The following is an 18,594-nucleotide window of genomic DNA, read 5'->3' on the forward strand; positions in this document are numbered from 1 at the left end:
ACCTGCGCGTTTCTTTTTTGACTCAACGCGCGCTAGTAGTCCACGCGAGCCGAACCGGAATCAGAACGATGACTTCATAGCCCGGTCCCCAGAAAAGATGGTCTAGACTTCTTCGTTTCACCACGTCGCCACGCACTGTGCACACACAGTGTCCATCTCTTTCCTCTTCCTGCCAGTAGCGCGAGCGCAGCGCTACGCAGCAATGTCAAATTTACTTTTCTAGTTGCCGACGTGGCCTTGCGGAGGATTGTGACTTTAGCCGCCATGATTGTCCTTTATTTGTCCGTACCTTTGTTCGCCGAAATCATCATCATGAACTTCCGTTGATTGCATTTGTCGGAGCGTGAAAAGTAAAGAGAGTGTAGTAGTAGTAGTAGTAGTAGTAGCAGGATTTAGACAGCAAAGACGTCACCAATCAAGCTTGCCAAGGCTGTGCTAGGAACTACTTTGCAGATTTGAGTTCGGCCAACTCTTGACGCAGCGACTTGAGCTCGGATAAGACGGTGCGGAGGTCGTCGGCCGTCACCTTATCGTCCTTTTCCTCTTCTTCCTGGCCCTTGACCACGGGCAGGCGCTTGGAGAGCGTCTCGAACTTGACACGGGAAATGACGAGGTCTTCTTCGCCTTCATCAGCAGACTGTCCGTCCCGAGACGGGATCTCTGGGTCCAAGACGCCGTTCTCGATGCCCGTGACTTGAATGCGGCGTCGCTGCCGCTCCTCGGGCATGCTTTCGAGCATCTCGAGGCGCAGCGCCTTGGCCACCTGGGACTCCATGTATGTCTCATAGAGTGCAATGAAGACGAGGGGCACACAGAAGAGGACCGATTGGACGACTCGGTTGATGCCTGCGTACGTCTTGCGGGGCAGCAGTGGCTCGAGCGGTGCGATCAGGAATGCCTCGATCAAGTTGAAAGGTGCCAGGTACACGTACTTTGCGGAAAAAAAGTCAGCCAAAGTTATGCAGCACGAGCGCCGAGACTCACCTGGTCCGGAGCTCGGATGGTGGAGATGACCTTTGAGCAAAAGTAGGCCCGGAACACATCCTCGGCATTGTCCACCGTCTTGTCATAGGCCGACGCGAAGAAAGCGACGAGGATCTGAGTGTGAATTGATGAGCAGAGAGCGGAGAGAAGAAGTGGTAATGGGTGGGACTCACATTGCTCAAGAGCATGAGCGTGATGAAGGAAAAGACGTAGAAGAGAATCGTCCCAAACGGCTCTCCAAAGTTGTCTGCCGGACCGTCAAAGTCGGGCTGGCCAAGAATGGCAGCTGTGAGAAGGTTGACGACAAAAGAAACCGAATTGGGCACCCTTCTTCCGTCTGCGGCGTCGAGGGCAAAGAGGGACTGGGCAAAGCCGACAGCGGTCAAGAGGAGGAGGATGAAGAAGGCGGCCGTTTCTTGGAGCATGCGGAGGAGGACGAGCTGGATGATGCCGATGTACTGGCTGCCATCGAGGGCCTTGAGGAGGAGCATCCCTGTGTTTTGGTGGTGCGCATACGTCAGTTGACCGAGAGCGAGAAGGGAAGAAAGCAAGGAGGTATCACTCACACAAGAAGGGTGCCACGCAGCTCAAGAACTGGAAAGCCAGGAGCTGCAGTTCGTCGGAGCGCTCCTGACTGCGAGCAACCCAGCCTGCGACGCGGAAAGCAAAAGCAGTGACGAAGAGGGCATCGGTGAAGAAGTCGACAATGACCCAGAAGGAGATGACGCTGTCGAAGCCACGCATCTTGATCCATCTCGTGATGTCATCGACGAGGTAGCCCGCAGCAAAGCACCACAGGAGGATCTCCCAGGTGTCGAGGCCAGTGTATTCGAGCGTGCTGAAAGTGTAGACGACGATGAGGGCGACGTGGATGAGAATGCCTGTGTAGTACTGGTACTGGGGCACCGCAAGGCGCGAAGGATCCAAGCGGTCGATGAATGACGACGAGGCAGGGTGGTGGGGCTCGAAAAAGACGAGACCGTTGTCCGAGTACTGCTGGGTGATGTAGCCCTTCCAGAGTTCGTTTGCGCACTTTTGCGCCTCGGGCGACGACAGGAAGTGGACGCAGTTCTGGTCGACGGCGGTCTCGAGGGCGCTCGTGGGCAAGGTGCGGTCGCCATCATCCTCAATGCGCACAAATCGCTTCGAGAGGCTGATGTGACTGCTGATGCCGCTGCTGCCCTTTTGCCCGCGTCCCTCATTGCTCTGCGCCGAGAGTTTGTCCTCGGCTCGCTCCAGCTCGGCGACGACGCGGCGGGCAATCACCTCGCAGGCCAAAGCTCGCTGCTCGTTGAGCGAGTGCTCGCGATGGGAAGCGTCGTTGAGAAATGTCTTTCTAGCCTCGAGCAAGGCAAACGGCACGGCATTGGTGACATCGCCGCCGGCCTGGATGAAGGCCGCAACGGCGTCCTCGTTGATGAGGCCCTCGTTTGCCGTGATGCTCTCCTCGTCGACCTCGACTGCGATCCAGTGGGCAACGAGGGCGCGCATTCGGAGGATGAGCGCCGTTGTCACGCGGGGCGACACGAGCGTGCTCGATGCGACGAGGGCCGACGGCTGAGCGCCCTCCTCGAGTGCGGACGACATGGCGGGCGGTCAAAGGCTGATGATGAGAAGGAGAAGGACGAGGAGGACGTCGACGAGTTGTGAGGCGCTCCTTCCCAGAGCTACGATTTAGATTCCAACAACCCCGCTGCAACTTGCGCATTGGGAACGCACCGCGCGTCATAGCGCGCATCCACACCCTAGAGCGACTGGCTACGCTATATATCTTCCTATCTATCATCATCTGTCACCTGCTTCGACTCCCTATTGATCCACAGACAGGTCACACGAGCGAGGCTTTTGCAGCGCTCACGGAGTCCGGCTACTCACACCCTACACTACTACTACTACTACTACTACTAGCTACACTCTACATTGTTACTGGGAAAGCGTCTGTGCCGCCAGGACCAATAAAAGCTTGCCTTCTTGGCTTTGTCTGTTGAAATTCCGAAAGCGCCGACCGCTCCCTCCTCAACCAAGCCCAGCAGGAAGAGAGCCACAGTACAGTCGGAGACGCTACACAAAAGTCAATAAGCTTGCCCCGTTTTTTCATTCTCCGAGGCCGAGGCAAAGCGAGCGAGCGAGCACCTTGTCTCCGGACCGGTTCCTATCTGGCAAAGAAGAGAGCGACAATTTCAATTTTATGGCAGGCAAGCAAAGCCAGGTTCCTAGCTGAGCCTGAACAGGCTGTGAATTCTCTTTCACTTCCCACGTATATGTGTGTGTGCCTGTCGAGCGAAATTGATTTCAAAATTAAGCCATGATCGCATGCGCGCCCGGCTCTCCAGTCTCGCTGACTCCTCGGGCTCCCAAGGCTAATCAAGCTCCCCGCGTCGTTCCTTCATTCGCCCACCACTCTTCCGATCACACGACGGCCACTACGTACTAGCTGACTCCGTTCGTTTCTGCCACACCTCGCCCTTCCTTGCTTTTCTCGTTTCCTTCGTTGGAGCCTCTCACAGGCTAGGATCAGGTCGCCGCCCACCAGGCCCATGCATCCATCGGTGTCGTCGCTGGTCGAGAATCGGCGTCCGACGGGTGCCTCGCCCCCTGCGCCCGTCACGACGCCGCTCTCGTCTGCGATTGCGACCTGGGGCCTGGCTCCCGCAAGGACAGCAAGTGCAGGCAGCGGCCAGAGCAGAGGTACTGGCCCTGCGACGAGCAACGTGGTCCCCGGTGAGATCAAGCCGCAGAAGGCGTGCCAGTCCTGTCGTCGCAGCAAGGTCCGCTGCGTTCACGACGGACAGCCACCCTGCAAGCGATGCTCGGATCAGAACATCGAGTGCAAATTCCGCTTGAGAGCGGTGAGTTGTCTTGTCGTTCCCATGGGGATGGTTGTCGCCAGTGAAGAAAGGAAGGTCACAAGACTGACGCCCGACTTGCTCTCCTCTAGGACGACGAACTCTGGAGGGAGAGGACCGACGAGCAGCTCTCCAAATTGTCCAACGACGTCGAGTACCTCTACAAGCAAATCGGACCCACATCAGTGCCGCCCCAGCAGGCCCCTGTTCACTACGGTCGCCCGGGCAGCAGCGGGCGCAGTCAATCGGCCTCGGCCTACTCTGTACCCAGCGCACCGAGCCTTCCCATGCCCCCTTCGCCCTCCTTTACCAACGTGAGTTGCTTTACAGCCTTGCATTTTTCATCATTGCTCAATCTTGCGGCTGTCAACCAGGGAGGAAGCAACGCTTACCGACCAGTCCTACCCCCGTTGTCGTCCCCCTACTCTGAGCCCATGCCCGACTACACCTCGCCCTCGGCGAGTTTCTCGGGCGACCCACAGATGACAAGGGATCGCGCCTCGTCCATGACTCGCAAGCGGCCCATCCCGACTGATTTCGAGCCGGAAACACATCGGTCCCCCTCTTCTTCCTCTTCCTCTGTGGCCGTCAACGAGGCAAGCTCCCGGGCATCGATGATGCCACCGCCCTTGCCTCCTGCGACGAGATCGAATCGGTGGGAAGCCTCCCAGATCGACATTTCACCCAACTTGGCAGATGCATGCTCGACACCGTCGTCCAATTGGCCTTCTTATAACCATCAGTCGCAAGCAGCAAGCCGCAGACCAGAATGGACAAAGGGCAGCACGAGCCACTACGCCAATGCGTCACTTCATATTGGTCGAGATGATCCCAGGATCAACGTTGTCACGGCCAATCTTGTGTCGATGAAGGCCGCGCGTAGCCTGATGCGTTTGTGAGTCGTAATCTCGCACCTGTTCATGCGACGTAGTGGGGTAGCAAAGTACTGACTCCAGCATGTACAGCTTCGCCGAGCGTCTACTGCCTCATTCGATGGGCTTCCCCACCTTCCCTGCCAATGAGCAGATGACACCCCTTATCGTCTCGGCCATTCTCTCGGTCGCTTCGTTGCACGACCCCGTCCTTCGCACCTTGCACACCGAGCTCAAGACCGACTGCATCTCGCAGCTCGATCCCAACCACGATGTCGATGACTTTGCGAACAGACATCTGGATCCAGAACTGGGCGTGGGCGTTGAGGAGATTACGAGCGCATGTATCGCTGCTGCGTGGCTCGGCGGCGAGGTCAGCTGGCACTTTTCAAGAGTGGCAAGGTGGTGGTCCGTCGACTATCTGAGGCACTTTGAGGTGCGCGAGCAACCGACGCAGCACGAGTCGTGGAGCGTCCACCCGCCCTTTCGCCTCATTGACAATGTCGACAAGGCACGTATATGGTTGGCTGGTTTCGTGGCAGAAGCGCAACAATCGTTCATCGTCAATCGACCATGTCTCATTCCTGACTCGCCCTCGCGGCACATCGAGGTGGGTTGTAGCATGTGGCTTGTGGCCAAGACCGCATGTGCACAGCTTACTAATTACGAATCTCAGAGCCTCCGCTATGCATTCAGCAGTGGAGACGAAAGCTCCCCAGCTATCACGGCACGAACACCTCCTTCCGGAGGAATCAGCGGCCTGTTGAAGCCCAAGGTCGAGAAGAAGAAGCTGGGAGCGGCGACGGGCGGTGCCGAGAGCTCATGGAATGGAGCGATCAAGGTGCCGCCATCGTCGGACCGTCAGCTGCTTGGTCATGCAGGCCTCCTCTACATCCTCGTTCGCGCCCAAGATGCGCAGAGGGGACTATCGCATGTCAAGTCGAGGTCGCCTGGACAGAGCGCCTTCGAGCCCGGCCGCGATACGTGGAGCACATGGCTCGACGAGCTCGAAATGTGGCGCGCCGACACGAACGTGATGGAGGGTGAGTTCCGCCGTCTCTTCATATAGTTGGGCTTGTTGACGAAAGCTGACCTTTTTGACAACAGACCTCTCGCTTTCGACACCTTCCGCGCTCGACCTCTCGCTCTCGTATCACCTCACCAAGGCCTATCTCGGCTCCCTCGCCCTCGACGCCGACTCCCGCCCTTCACCAGGCCACCATCAACAGACGCCGCCGCGAATGATTCTGAGAGGCCAGCTCCAGGCTGTTGAAGCAGCCAGCGCCAGCGCTCTTGCGGCAATCACGCTCGTAACGGACGCCCTCGGCTTTCGCGATCGCATTACATACCTACCCAACTGGTACCATCACATGCTCGGGCATGCCGCAGGCTTCATCTTGCAGCTCTGCCAGCGCAAGGGTGCCAATTTGCTTGCCGGCGAAGCCAAGAGTGGGTATCTGTCGTTCGTCCTTGTCCCTCTACCCCGTCCGCTGACATCGCCCTCTCCCTTGAATTAGGCCACCTCGAGGCTGCTGAGAACCTCTTGTCGACGTACAACACGGCCTTCTCCAATCACTTTTTTCACTCGGAAGCCATCGACTGCCCACATCCCAGTCAGGCCACCGCAGATGCGCTGAGCAAGGCGTGTGCCCAGGCCAGGGCGCAGCTTCGAACAGCAGTGTAATATACTGTCCCACACCACGTCTGACTTTCTGATCCCTCAAGTCCGCTGTACTATAAATACAATTCGCATACTCTGCAATACGTCGATGTGTCTCTCTATCGCTTCTTTCGACCGGGCCCGAGCTCCCATTGGCCGATGTAGTCGATGCCTCGATCCCGTGGGACACGGTAGTCGTCCTCCTTTGTGTCCTGGCCCTTTTTCGATGCTGCCTTGCCGCGCAGCTTCGCCGCGCCTCCCGAGCCTCTTGGTCGTTTCGCGATGCTCTGTTTCCCTGCTCCTTCTTCGTCTTCAACCTCATCCTGGTCCTCGTCCTCTTCCACTTCATCATATGCCTCGACAGGCCTTTTTATTACACCGTCCGGCCCCTTTGCTCTCTTCTGCCTCGCCTCCTCGGCCAGACGCACCTTCATCGCCCTCGCCTTTGCCGCCGCGCCGACCTCTTCCTCCTTATCGTAGCGCTCCGCAGCTCCATCGCCTCCGCCGTGCTCGCCGCCCTTGCCAAGCTTGGGCTTCTTCTTGTAGAACTTGGCAGACTTGCCCATCTGTCTCTGTCTCGTCTCGTCTCGTCGTCGGCAGAGAGTGGTGGAGCAGCCAGAAAAATTAAGACTTGTCAAGGTGTGAGAGAGATATTGTCGGGCACGTGGCAATTTGGCGGCAGGCACCGCACCGCCTTGAACCCCCACTTACGCTATATAACTAACTCACAACTAAGAGCAAGAGAGTAGAAAGAAGCGGGAGCTCGAAGTGTGTGTGTGTGTGTGTGTGTGTGTATGCGCGCGCGACATACGGTACGATGGCAAGCTTCTCCCCGCACAGCGCCAAACAGCGCCGCAGCGGGTGTCTGCAGCGCACCATGACGGGGGCGCGCTTCCTTCCGCTCGGCTTCATCCTCTCGATGCTCCTCTTTGCCTACCTTGTCCTCGTCGATGTCCATCTCCGCTACGGCATGCTCCGGCGTGGTCGGTACATCTCGTCGGCGATCAACCTCGTCGTGGTCACGGGTCTCGAGGCGCTGACGCTGTGGGCGCTGCTCGTGGCCGTCTTCAAGAGCCCTGGCCATCCTGCGGCGGGATTCGAGGGCGAGGGCGGCCGCGCATTTCGCGGTGTGGACGTGGACGAAGAAGAAGAGGAGGAGCAGCGGCGACATGGCCTGGGAGGCAAGACGAAGAGGCACGAGAGCAGGTGGATGAAGCGCGAACGAAAGAGAGAGTCGAGAGGCCTACCATCGAGCTCCGACGACGACGAGGCTGGCGGCGAAGAAGCCGACGAAGAGCGGTACGAGGGGGAGGAGGAGGAGGAGGAAGGGGCAAATGCAGACGAGGCACCCCTGCTCTCGTCTGCGGCCCAGAGGGGCAGCCGAGGAGGGCCGGCGTCGTTCCGGTACAACCACGCCAACACGTCCGTCTTTGGCGTCGATGGCGGCCTCTCTGCGCTCATTCCGGGAAAGCCCCAGGCGCCATCGCGGACGGGCCGTGCGCAGCTCGACGATGTGATGCACGCCGTCGAGGAGGGACAAGACCAGGCACGGGGAGGTCGGGATGAGGTGGAAGAGGGCAGCGGATTGGCCTATCTCGGTGGGTTGCAGGTGAAGAACACGGGGACAAGGCGATGGTGCAAGCAGTGCAACGTCGAGAAGCCCGATCGGGCGCACCACTGCAGCTCGTGCGGTGTATGCGTGCTCAGGATGGACCATCACTGCCCCTTGTTGGCGAATCGATGCGTTGGGCTGCGCAATCACAAGGCCTTTTTCCTCTTCTTGTGCTACACGGCTCTACTCTGCGTCTTTGCGTTCCAGGACATGGCACGGACCATTGTCCACTACGTCAACGAGGAGACCAATGGCTTTGAGACGTCGCCCGTGACATGGGCCATCCTTCTCTTCATTGGTTTTATTGTGAGTACAAACAGCGACGAACTTACGACGCAAGTTGCTGATGGCAGATTGCTACTTCCTTTCAGTTTGGAATGGCACTGTTTCCCTTTGCGGGCTACCACCTGTACCTCATCCTCCGCAACCGCACCACGCTCGAGTCGATGGAGGGCGCCGGACGAGTGAGGGTGCAGGCGCCGCCACCGAGCCCGCACTCAGCAGATCGCGAAGATGTGTCTGTTCGTCTGCGTCGCCTGGCGGGAGGCGATGCTGCCGAGTCTGGCGGCGAGACGGCAGAGGCAGCAGAGGCAGCAGAGGCAGCAGCTGCAGCGCGGGTCGAAGCATGGCGCCGCGACGAGCAGTTGACACGCGAGGAGCGTCGGGTGCTCAAGAAGGCCGGCAAGCTCAACATCTACGACGTTGGCTGGCGAGGCAACTGGCACTACCTCATGGGAAAAGACTGGAAGCTCTGGTTCGTCCCGATCGGGGAGCCCGAGAGCGATGGGTACAGCTATCTGGTCAATCGACCAACGCTCAGGGAGCTCGAAAAGGTCACGAGGGAGATTAGGCAGCAGCAGGGGCAGAGGGCGGCAGGACTCAGTGCTGTAGCAGGGCTGCAGCAGTCGATCGGTCTGGGTAGACGACCCCCAGCAGTCTCTTCTGTCAGAGGTCAGGCGAGGGTCTCATCGTCATCATCATCCTCGATGGATCCCAGTACAAAAGCAGCAAACAAGAACCAAGATAGAAGAGAGAGCTCAACGTCCAAAAGCGCACATGGTGTTATCGAGTGGGGCGAGCGGCCCAAGAAAGACTTTTTGCTGTACGGCGTCGAGAGCGACGAGGATGAGTACGGGAATGATCGGTAATCTTCATCATCATCATCTGCATTCAGACCTTTTGTTGGCCTTTGATTTTTAGCCAATGTCCCTTTAGAGTTTTGCCAATCTCGCTCTCAGGACGCTGTGTACCGAGCGTCAGCCATTGGAAAGAAGATGACATCGAGAAAGTACTCACTTCTTTTGAACTTTGCCGGTCGACGTCTTTGGCAGCTCGTCGACAATGTCGATGTACGCCGGCACGGCAAACTGGCAAGACCTCGTCAGGGTCTAACATGAACTTCTCCCAGATGAGACGGTAGAAGTACTCACCTTGCTCATCCTCGATCTGCAATGGGCCCTGAGGGCCTCTTTGTCGATGTTGCCCTTGCGTCCCTCTTTGAGGACGACAAATGCGTGACCAACCTCTCCCCACCGTTCGTGGGGCCTCGCAACGACACAGACTTCGAGAACATCGGCGTGGTCCGCCAGCTCCTGCTCGACCATGAGCGACGAGATGTTCTCTCCGCCCGAGATGATAATGTCCTTGGACCGGTCGGCGATGGCCACTTCGCCACCCGGGAACCGCACGGCCAAGTCGCCCGTATGGAGCCAGCCGTGCTTGATCGTCTTTGCCGTGGCATCGGCATCGTTGTAGTACTCGAGCATGGCGAGGTTGCCGCGCATGATGATCTCGCCGATCTCCTTGCCGTCTCGCTCGACGTCGATGAGCTCGCGCTCGTCTTTCCCTGTGGCCGGCGACGAGTCGTCCGAGGGTCGACGCACGACGCGTACTTCGTCGACGACGAGGAATCCGTGTCCCTGCCTCGCCATGAGCCTTGCCCGCTCTTCCACAGCGAGGTCGGACCACGAAGGCTCTCGGTATCGGCGAGCAAATGGGCCGTAGTTTTCCGTCTGGCCATAGACGTGCACCGGTTCCAGGTTCAGAGCCTCCATCTTGGCGAGGAGATCGGCCGTGGGTGCGCTGGCGGCGATGGCCACCTTGACGACTCTGTCGAGCTTCTTGGCCTTTGGGTGATTGACCAGACCGATCTGGACAGTGGGCGCACCGCAGTAGTGCGTCACACCACCATGGTTGAGCGCGTCCCAGATCTGATTGTTGTCGACGCGGCGCAGGATATAGTGGGTGCCAAGAGCCGCGGTCACCGCCCATGGCTTTTTGAGAAGGAACGTCAGCGCATTGAGCTGGATCGTACGAGGCAGACTACTCACAAAAGTCCATCCGGCAGCATGGAACGCTGTGCGATAAAGGTGATCACGATTAGCAGGTTGAGAAGAGGAAATGAAGGTCGAGGTGACCCACCAGGAAGCACCCAGAGGTAGACACTCTCGCCGGTCAGCTGCGCTTCGAAGGCGTTGGCGACAGCGGCAAGGTAAGACCCGCGGTGGCTGGTCAGGACGCCCTTTGGTCTTCCAGTGGTGCCTTTGTGCGTCAAGTATTGGAGTCAGTCAGGTGCAAGAGGAGGTAGGAAGTCCTTGAGAGAGAAGTGAACCCACCGCTCGTGTAGCACAGCGCGCATGCCTCGTTCTCATTCTCAACAATGTCGAGGAGCTCCCACCCTTTCTTTGCCTTGGGCCCGTACCGTTTCCTCTCGTCCTCTTCCGCCTGCGCCCAGATCTTTCTTCCCCCATCCAAAAAGGCCTCGTATGCGTCCGCCGACTCTTGAACGCCCTTTGTTCCACCAGTGTCGCGGCTGACAATGACATGGACACCACTGGGCAGCTGCTTGGGGATCAGGTGGGCGAATTCTTCGTCGACGAGGATTAAACGCGCACCGCTGTGGCCAAGCACGTACTCGATTTCGCGTTCGTTGTTTCGGATGCTGCATCAGAGTCAGTGGGTAAGTACAGACAAGAAGAGGATTGCAAGAGCGGAGAGGGACTCACTTGAGAGGCGTGTCGATGCCCCCGGCGGCAAGAATGGCATAGTGGGCCTCGAGGATCATGGGTGTATTGGGTGCAATGATGGCCACGCGCTCGCCACGCCTCCAGCCGGGTGTGTTGCGGATGGCAAAGGTGAGCGAGAGAATCCGCGCAGCCCACTGAGCATAGGTGAAGCGCACGCCACGCTCCGGGTGGACGAGGGCAATCTTGTTGGGCACAATGAGGGCTGCTCGCGTCAGAAAGGAGACAGGCGTCAGGGGAGTGATGTTGTGGGCAATCGAGGCAGTCACAGACATGCGCAGCCCGAACCGCTCGGGCGGCTGCGACGAGGGAGGCGGCTGATATCGCTCCATCCTCAGTCTCGCGCTTTTGAGAAGAGGTGGGTCGTGATCGTGGTAACGGTCGACAAGCTTAGTCTAAAAATGTGTGGGGTGCACACGCCCTAAGCCGGAAGAAAAGGCCGGAATATACCCGAGTACAAGCAACAAAGTATCTCTTGGTTCAGCCGAAGTGACCGACTTCCTGCTCAAGCGACGGCCTTCTATTGTTGACCTTGCCTGCCCTGGTGGGCGAGCGCCATGTCACAAAGCCTGCCGTGCTCGATGCCCACTCGTCTCCCCACTCGCCTGCATGCTTCCCATGTTCAGGACCGTGCGAAAAGGAGCCCTGGCCCAACCTCCACTTTGCGTGTCGCTCAATTGATTGAGCCGGGCTCGACGTGTTGGTGTCGGGAATGTTCTCGCACACCACCACCATAGCCCGCGGCACACTGCGACCGATCATCATGGCGCCCAAGTATGTGCTCCACTACTGGCCCTCGATCCCTGGACGCGGCGAGTGAGTGTACTTCACGAAGACATGCCCAGATTTTTCCACATATGCTGATATGCGACCAGATACATTCGCCTTGCCTTTGAGGCGACCGGCACGGCCTACACGGAGAGCAACGAACCAAAGACGCTGCTCAAGCACGTCATGTCGTGCAGCAAGGTCGGCCATCCGCCACACTTTGCACCGCCCGTCCTCGAGATCCAGCTCGAAGCCGCCAGAAGCACCAAGTCGAGAAAGACGGAGACGAGCGAGGACGTCAAGAGCTCGTCCCCCTTTTTCCTCTCCCAGACCCCCGCCATCCTGGCTTACCTCGCCCCGCATCTCGGCCTCGATGGTGTAAAAAAGGGGAAGAATGAGGAGGACCCGGAGGTGGACCAGATCAGGCGCGCCCAGGTCAACCAGATCACCCTCACCATTCTTGACCTGAACAGCGAGGTGCACGACTCCCACCACCCGGTTGCGTCTTCAGCATACTACGAAGAGCAAGTCCCAGAGGCGAAGAAGCGCGCCGAGGACTTGCGCAAGGTCCGCCTGCCCAAGTTTCTGAAGTTGTTTGAAGAGACAATCGCGAGCAACGAAGATGAAGATCATCTCTACGGAAGCAGCCTCACGACAGCCGACCTTGCTCTGTTCCAGGTGGGAGACTGATGGCATGACTCGGCATGAAGGACTAGCTGACACGAATCTAACAGCTCATCGATGGCATCCAATTTGCCTTTCCCAAGCGTGCAGCCGCCCTGGAGAAGTCTGGCAAGTACGCAAAGGTGTTTGCGCTCAAGCAGGCGGTGGCCAAGCTGCCAAAGATCAAGGCCTACCTCGAAAGCGAGCGGCGCCTTCCCTACAGCGATGGTATCTTCCGTCACTATCCAGAGCTCGACGGTGAAGACTAGTCCTCTCGGGTGAACAATCTGTAAAAGGCTGTGCCGCAATGATTTCACCCCATCCGCCGACTGCAGTGAGCTTCTTGATCACTTAGCCTGGCGCCTTTCCATTGCGGAATTCGTTCCTCCACGGAACCGCGTTGCAGGTTCGGCATGAACCTCACGATTTAGCGCGAAATCAAGATTCCTATAAGAACACACACCGTGACTTGAGCCTCCAGATGTCTTTGCTCCGATGACCATGATTCGTCAAAGGGCGCTCCTGCTGGCTTGCTGTCTAGCTGGGCTTGCTGTTTGCCACGACAGCCCCAACGCGATCCTTGACCGCTACGTAGAATCGCTGCCTCAGGGCACCGTGCCTAAGCTGGACTGGAAGACAGCCAAAGACTCATCCTTTTGCGCTGGTCTGCTCGACACGGCCCGCCTCGCGGCGCCACGGACGACCAAAGACCTCTCCAACGACGACGATCGCTTCCGATGCGCGAGCTTGCCCATCCCTTTTGACTATGAAGACGCAGGCGCAGGCACGGGCAATCTGACCCTGCTCCGCTATTCGCCCTCGTTCAGCGGCAAGCAAAAGGACACGGAGAAGAGGCAGACGGTCTTCTTGAACCCTGGCGGGCCTGGCGGGCTGGGAAGCGTCTATGTCGCTTCGAACTACCGCTTCTTTGAACGGCTCACCGGTGGGAATTACGATCTGATCGGCTGGGACCCAAGAGGTCTGGCTACCAGTGGGCCAAATCCTGCAACATGCTTTGCGGACGCCGTCGAATCAGCCAAGCTTACGGCCTCGACCAACGTCCAGATCCCGTTCACGCACGGTTTGAAGGAGCTCAACGCAACAGGCTACGATCGCGCCACGGCACAGTACCATAAACTGGCCAATTCGGTGCCTGCGACCGCCAAAGGGTGTCCACATTACAGCACGAGAGAGCAGCTTGCCTTGCTCGCCTACCAGGGAAGCTACTACAATGTGTTTGACATGGACTTTCTGAGGCGTGCAATCGACAATAGTAGCCTCTTTCACTACCACGGCGTCAGCTATGGCACCGTGTTCGGCAACTACTATCTGTCGATGTTCCCCGAGCACGTCGGCCGCGTTGTCTTGGATGGCGTTGTCGATGTTGCGGCCGAAGCGACCCAGCCCTTCTACCACGGCAACGGTCCGACATTCTTTGGACAGACAGAGCAGATGTTTGCAGAATTTCTCAAGCTCTGTCAGGAAGCTGGGGCAGATCGATGTACCTTGGCAAAGCACGGAAAGACGGCAGAGGACCTCTTGCGCACGTTTGATGGGGCGCTTGAGAGCCTCAATGTCGCGCCGCGACGCGCTTCGCCTTCCCGTTTCAACGCAAGCGACAGCCTCACCGACCTGCAGATCCTCGGAACAGACATCAAGTCCTCCGTCCAGGCGGCACTCGCGGCACCCGCTAACAACGAGACATCGTTCACGAGCATCGGTCGCCTGCTGGATCTCTTTGTATCGAACCAGACCGACGAGCTTTATGCGTCCTACTACGAACAATCAAAGTCCCTCGCTGCCCTGATCGGCCAACAACCCAGCTCGCTCAATGCAGTCGCAACATTCAACAACGACGTCCTGCCAAAGAACTACAGCGTGCGAGAAGCCGTCGACTACGTTGGCAAAGTGGCCTACGGTCTCACGCCCAGGCTTGTTGCAGCAAACACCAACTATGTTCCTTTCTACGCCAGGTATGGCTCAGTGGTTCCAAGCAGAAAGGCAACATGGACAGGTGGATTCGGATTCAAAGAGGCGCTTAGAGGAAAGAAGGTCTTGATCATTGGCAATCGAATAGACCCGGTCACGGTGAGTTCTGCGTCACGTCTTCTCCTGTGCCCGTTGTGCTGAATCTCACAACTTCTCTGCAGCCACGAGCAAATGCAGTGTCAGTCTTTCGAGTGCCCCTTGTTTTCCTTGTCCTGTCTCGTCGTTTCTGACTCTTAAATTCCCACAGCAAAATAGCACGCTCCTTCTCGCCATCATCCTACTTTCTCGAGCAAAGCGGCATTGGTCATACATCCTTGGTCCAGCCTTCGAACTGCACAATTGAGGCGACTGCCCATTACTTTCAGACTGGCCAGCTGAAAGAGTGCCGCCATCGCAAGGACAACGACTTGCTCGAGCTCTTTGGGCCCATTTCGCCCGTCGAGTATGTCTGAGGTGTCTCAGCATTCTATTTTCAGACTGTGCAAAGGACTCGTTGTCACCCTGATGTAAAGCAATTAAAAATGACCTGTGCAGAAGTCGAAAAGGGAAGAATGATCGGTATGATGTGAACACAAAAAGGGGTGGAAGATGGCTCTCAGCCTCGGCTTGGAGAAGCGAGCGTCTTTGGTGGCAACGGGGGCGGAGCAGGGGCGCCTGAAGTCGCACGTGAGCCCGAGGGTCCTGCTCCATCTCTTTCATCGTCAGCAATGCTCCAGCTCGTCGCAATCTTGGGTGCCCAGGGCCCATCGATGGGTGTTGGTGTTGCTCCCCTTCCGATGTGCCAAGTGCTGCCAGACGCATTCGGCGGAGACGTAGGCGACGAAAGAAAGTTCCCAGAGGCGGAACCGGAAGAGAAGCTGAGCGCGGGGAGCGTGGGTGGCGTCGAGGTTTGGAAATGAAGGCTGTCAGCAGGCCGAGGTGGGGGTGCAGGTGCCACAAGAGGATTTATCGACGACGAGGGCCCAGGACCAGAGAGAGACGCCGAGGAGCCGTGATTGACGTGAGGCGGAGGTCTAGCCGGCTGGACTTGTTGTGGGGCGGGTGTGTGTTGGGCCGCTCTCTCCGACTCGGCTTGCCGCTCTCTGGCCTCGTAGTATAGACGCATTTGCTCTTTTTCGCTAAGCGCCGGTCCGGATGCAACTCGCCTTTCGGCTGCGACAGGTGGTGCGACAGAAGACGAACCCGCGCCATTAGACATGGCGGAAGATGATTGCGGTGGTTGCGCATACGAAGGCAATGCGGCCGCAGCAGGGTTTGAAGAAGAGCCCGCGGAAGCGTTGTTGAGAGAGGAAGACGATTGCTCGGCTTGGTGGCGCGCAACAGCATCCTGCGCCGCGTAGAACCTTGCCTGCTGTGCCTTCTCATCGAGAGTGTTTGCAGGAAAACCTCCGGGAACGGACGGAGGCTCCGTCGACGAATTCTGCCGTGCAAATGGTGGTGGCTGTGCAGCCGATGGTGGACCTTGGGATGAAGATGGCGCCTGAGACGAGGACATTGATGCTTGCTGCCCTGAAGCAGCCCTCGTATGAGCTTCGGTCTGAGCTTTGGCCTCATTGTAGAGCCTTTGCTTCTCTTCTGCTGCTGTAGGAAAGGGTGCAATAGGCTGTGGGGTTGGGGTGTCGGTAGCAGGCGCCGAGATGCTGGGTTGCTCAAAGGGAGCCGAGGGCGCATGTAGACCTCTTGCCTCATTGGCATCCACGGTCGGGCTGTCGAGCCAGTACATGCCGCTGCTCCGCCTTCGGTTGGCCACAGGAGCGTGTAGCGTCGAATTAGAGGTTGCTTGCAAGGCGCTCGCCGAAGAATTCGCCGTCGGTGGCCCGCTTGCAGGGTTGCTCGAGCTCTCTTCGGGAGGAAATGAGACGCCTTGGGTGAACTTTTTCTGGTAATCCTCTGCCTCCCGTCTCGCTCTCTCCCATAGCCGCTTCTTCTCCTCTTCAGATCCCATAAGGGTGTTGCCCAGAGGTTGAGAAGACCCACCAACGACAGAAAGTCGTTGCGTCGATTGCCGAGTGGGTGTCTTGACCCGTATCTCTCCGCTTGAGAGGCGGTTGATCGACTGTCCATGCCCTGGATGGCTCATCGATGGAGGTATACTGGATGCCTGCGCGAGCTGTCGTTGCTGGTCGGCTCGTCTCTGATTCTTCTCTGCCTGTTCCCTTGCCCGATTGTAAAGCCGTATCTTCTCCTCCTCGGCCGCGCTGTTGGCCGACAAGCTGGGGCTGCCGCTCATCATTACAGGGGAAGAGACCGAAGCTGGTGACGCATTGGCAGGTGGTGGCTGTGTGCCCAGCGCCTGTTGGAAGCGCGGGTGGTGATGGTGCTGCTGAATGTGCTGCTGCACCACTTGTTGGTGAACATCGGCGGTCGACATGGGCGCGCCCTCCTCTTGGATGGCCTGAAAGTGCGGCCGACCGCCGTCGAGGGGAACGATACCTGAATTATTGAGGATACGATACTCGCCACCGAGCGCATATGCATCCTGCGGTCGATTTGAGTGATGAAACATGGCTACCTGTTCCTCAGGCGACAGCTCCAGACCATCAACACCTCCTTGAGGACCTGCAAAGGCAGGTCTGGGTACAGGAGCTGCCTCGTCTTGATAGGGTTGCACGGCCCCATAGCTGCCGTACGAATACGAGAACAGCTGGCCAGGAACACCTCGGCCGGCCATACCTGGGCCTGAAAAGTTGGTGGCTTGCGTCATGACTGTGTCTCTCCTTCGAAGATTGGAGTTGAAGTCATAAGAAGCGGGACCGCCTCCAATGGCCCGGCGATCGAGCGATGCTGCGGATCCGCTGTATGACTGGGATCTTGTCATACCCCGACTTTGGCCACCGGAGACTGAGGAAGCGGTGTCGTCGCTCGAGAGGCCAGGCACATAGCCGATTTTACGAGTAGTTTCCCAGCTCGCCGTCCGGGTAAAGGTCGTCATGGTCATGGGAAGATGGTCGATGATGATGGGTGCCTTTGACACGTCGACGTAGACGCGCATCGTGTAGCTCACCTCGACGTGCTTCGCCGTGCTGATAGTCATGAGCGCGTGGTGCTTTGGGATGGCGCACTCGAGCTCATATTCGTACGAATCGCCCTTGTAGAGCTTCTTGCCGACCTGCTTTGCCTTTTGAGTTAGCGTTTCAGTCCGCTGACTCGCCGGTTTGTTGCGGTTCGTGGCGGAGTTGGAAGTGAGGCTCAGCCGGCTCGACTTGCCGCCGTGGAAAGTGATTGTCTCGCGGACGGAAAAGGCGACACTCTTGAGCTTGGCCGGCTCAATTTTGCCGCTCTGAACGATAATCTTGACGCGCACCTTGTCGCCAGGAGCATAGCATGTCTGGTACCTCTCCACCCTGCACCTCACTCCTTCATTCTCACCGCGGTGCTCGTCGGGGACGTTGTACGCCGGCCATGTCGAGTGGAGATCATGCTTTTCGATGACGATCGGATGGACCGACTGGATTATCGATGACGTTGACTCTTTCTTCAGAAGTCCCTTCTTTCCCTTGACACACAGGCTGGCGACAAGCTCGTAGGAGATGCCACACTGCTTGTCGAGTCGAGCCGTGGGTGGTAATCCCTCCGGGACCGGGATCTTGAAGGGAAAGTCTGCCGTCTGAAGCACCTCCCATCGGCCGCCATCCTCGTCCACTTCGCGATCGCCCTTGCCCGAGCCTGGGAGAGCGCTCCAGACGCTATAAGAGAGACCAAGTGTTAGTACCCGAGACCGCCACAGACGGAGGCTGTGCTACCACTCACTCCTGAGGACCTCTGCCGATGAGCTCGCCCCAGTTCTCACCACCCGGCACGCTCTCGAGCTTCCTCAGCTCGATCCGCAGCCAGCTCGCCTTGAGACCCTTGCTGCCCAGGCGCACCTCTACATTTCCTGCGATGTGGGCTGCTGATCGCGTCGACGACCCTGGAATCCCTGGGAAGCCAAGCACGAAATCCAGGTGGGGCAGTGGCCGAATCGAAAGCTTCGCCTGCGACGTCATACTGGCCTCGTCTCTGCTGTACCCCTCTGCCCCGCTAGCATAGATGGCCTAACAACCGTGGCGTGCAGTGGAGTGGGCAGGATTGTGTGAGTCGGAAAGCAGGAGAGGGAGAAAACAATGGGAAGCAAAGTGGGCACCGCCTTGAACCGACGGAGAAAATAGAATCGAATGCATCCGCCAGAAAAGCCACA

At 58.1% G+C, this 18,594-nt stretch overlaps 8 protein-coding genes across 8 annotated transcripts; 4 read left to right on the forward strand and 4 right to left on the reverse strand.

The window, feature by feature from the left end:
* Positions 1-442: 442 nt before the first annotated feature.
* Positions 443-2,571, reverse strand: FA10DRAFT_227803 (hypothetical protein; the record flags this gene model as incomplete). The annotated part of the gene is made up of 4 exons (XM_025518726.1): positions 443-931; positions 985-1,098; positions 1,158-1,477; positions 1,551-2,571. 4 exons carry the CDS (start codon positions 2,569-2,571, stop codon positions 443-445), a joined length of 1,944 nt encoding a protein of 647 aa, XP_025379175.1.
* A 950-nt stretch (positions 2,572-3,521) lies between these two features.
* On the forward strand, positions 3,522-6,386 carry FA10DRAFT_259250 (hypothetical protein; the record flags this gene model as incomplete). Its single annotated transcript, XM_025519957.1, has 7 exons — positions 3,522-3,833; positions 3,923-4,144; positions 4,205-4,725; positions 4,796-5,312; positions 5,379-5,745; positions 5,810-6,151; positions 6,220-6,386. The coding sequence occupies 7 exons, from the start codon at positions 3,522-3,524 to the stop codon at positions 6,384-6,386; spliced, it is 2,448 nt and encodes an 815-aa protein (XP_025379176.1).
* Positions 6,386-6,955, reverse strand: FA10DRAFT_265793 (hypothetical protein). The gene has a single exon (XM_025521213.1). It carries the CDS (start codon positions 6,926-6,928, stop codon positions 6,482-6,484), a length of 447 nt encoding a protein of 148 aa, XP_025379177.1. The 5' UTR covers positions 6,929-6,955; the 3' UTR covers positions 6,386-6,481.
* Positions 6,956-7,093: 138 nt separating this feature from the next.
* FA10DRAFT_300532 (zf-DHHC-domain-containing protein) lies at positions 7,094-9,216 on the forward strand. The gene is made up of 2 exons (XM_025524861.1): positions 7,094-8,280; positions 8,346-9,216. Exons 1-2 carry the CDS (start codon positions 7,180-7,182, stop codon positions 9,120-9,122), a joined length of 1,878 nt encoding a protein of 625 aa, XP_025379178.1. The 5' UTR covers positions 7,094-7,179; the 3' UTR covers positions 9,123-9,216.
* FA10DRAFT_265795 (acetyl-CoA synthetase-like protein) lies at positions 8,939-11,526 on the reverse strand. Its single transcript, XM_025521214.1, has 7 exons — positions 10,980-11,526; positions 10,590-10,915; positions 10,396-10,515; positions 10,305-10,330; positions 9,405-10,247; positions 9,271-9,341; positions 8,939-9,216 (listed from the first exon to the last, which is right to left on the reverse strand). The coding sequence occupies exons 1-7, from the start codon at positions 11,327-11,329 to the stop codon at positions 9,186-9,188; spliced, it is 1,767 nt and encodes a 588-aa protein (XP_025379179.1). The 5' UTR covers positions 11,330-11,526; the 3' UTR covers positions 8,939-9,185.
* A 234-nt stretch (positions 11,527-11,760) lies between these two features.
* FA10DRAFT_278649 (glutathione S-transferase C-terminal-like protein) lies at positions 11,761-12,697 on the forward strand (the record flags this gene model as incomplete). Its single annotated transcript, XM_025523472.1, has 3 exons — positions 11,761-11,813; positions 11,873-12,443; positions 12,500-12,697. 3 exons carry the CDS (start codon positions 11,761-11,763, stop codon positions 12,695-12,697), a joined length of 822 nt encoding a protein of 273 aa, XP_025379180.1.
* A 195-nt stretch (positions 12,698-12,892) lies between these two features.
* FA10DRAFT_79706 (hypothetical protein) lies at positions 12,893-14,997 on the forward strand. Its single transcript, XM_025525712.1, has 3 exons — positions 12,893-14,516; positions 14,579-14,595; positions 14,665-14,997. Exons 1-3 carry the CDS (start codon positions 12,924-12,926, stop codon positions 14,867-14,869), a joined length of 1,815 nt encoding a protein of 604 aa, XP_025379181.1. The 5' UTR covers positions 12,893-12,923; the 3' UTR covers positions 14,870-14,997.
* On the reverse strand, positions 14,669-18,535 carry FA10DRAFT_265796 (hypothetical protein). The gene is made up of 2 exons (XM_025521215.1): positions 18,168-18,535; positions 14,669-18,103 (listed from the first exon to the last, which is right to left on the reverse strand). Exons 1-2 carry the CDS (start codon positions 18,401-18,403, stop codon positions 15,013-15,015), a joined length of 3,327 nt encoding a protein of 1,108 aa, XP_025379182.1. The 5' UTR covers positions 18,404-18,535; the 3' UTR covers positions 14,669-15,012.
* Between the last annotated feature and the right edge of the window lie 59 nt (positions 18,536-18,594).

This window comes from Acaromyces ingoldii, assembly GCF_003144295.1.
Source record: "Acaromyces ingoldii strain MCA 4198 unplaced genomic scaffold FA10scaffold_2, whole genome shotgun sequence".
Lineage (NCBI taxonomy): Eukaryota > Fungi > Basidiomycota > Exobasidiomycetes > Exobasidiales > Cryptobasidiaceae > Acaromyces > Acaromyces ingoldii.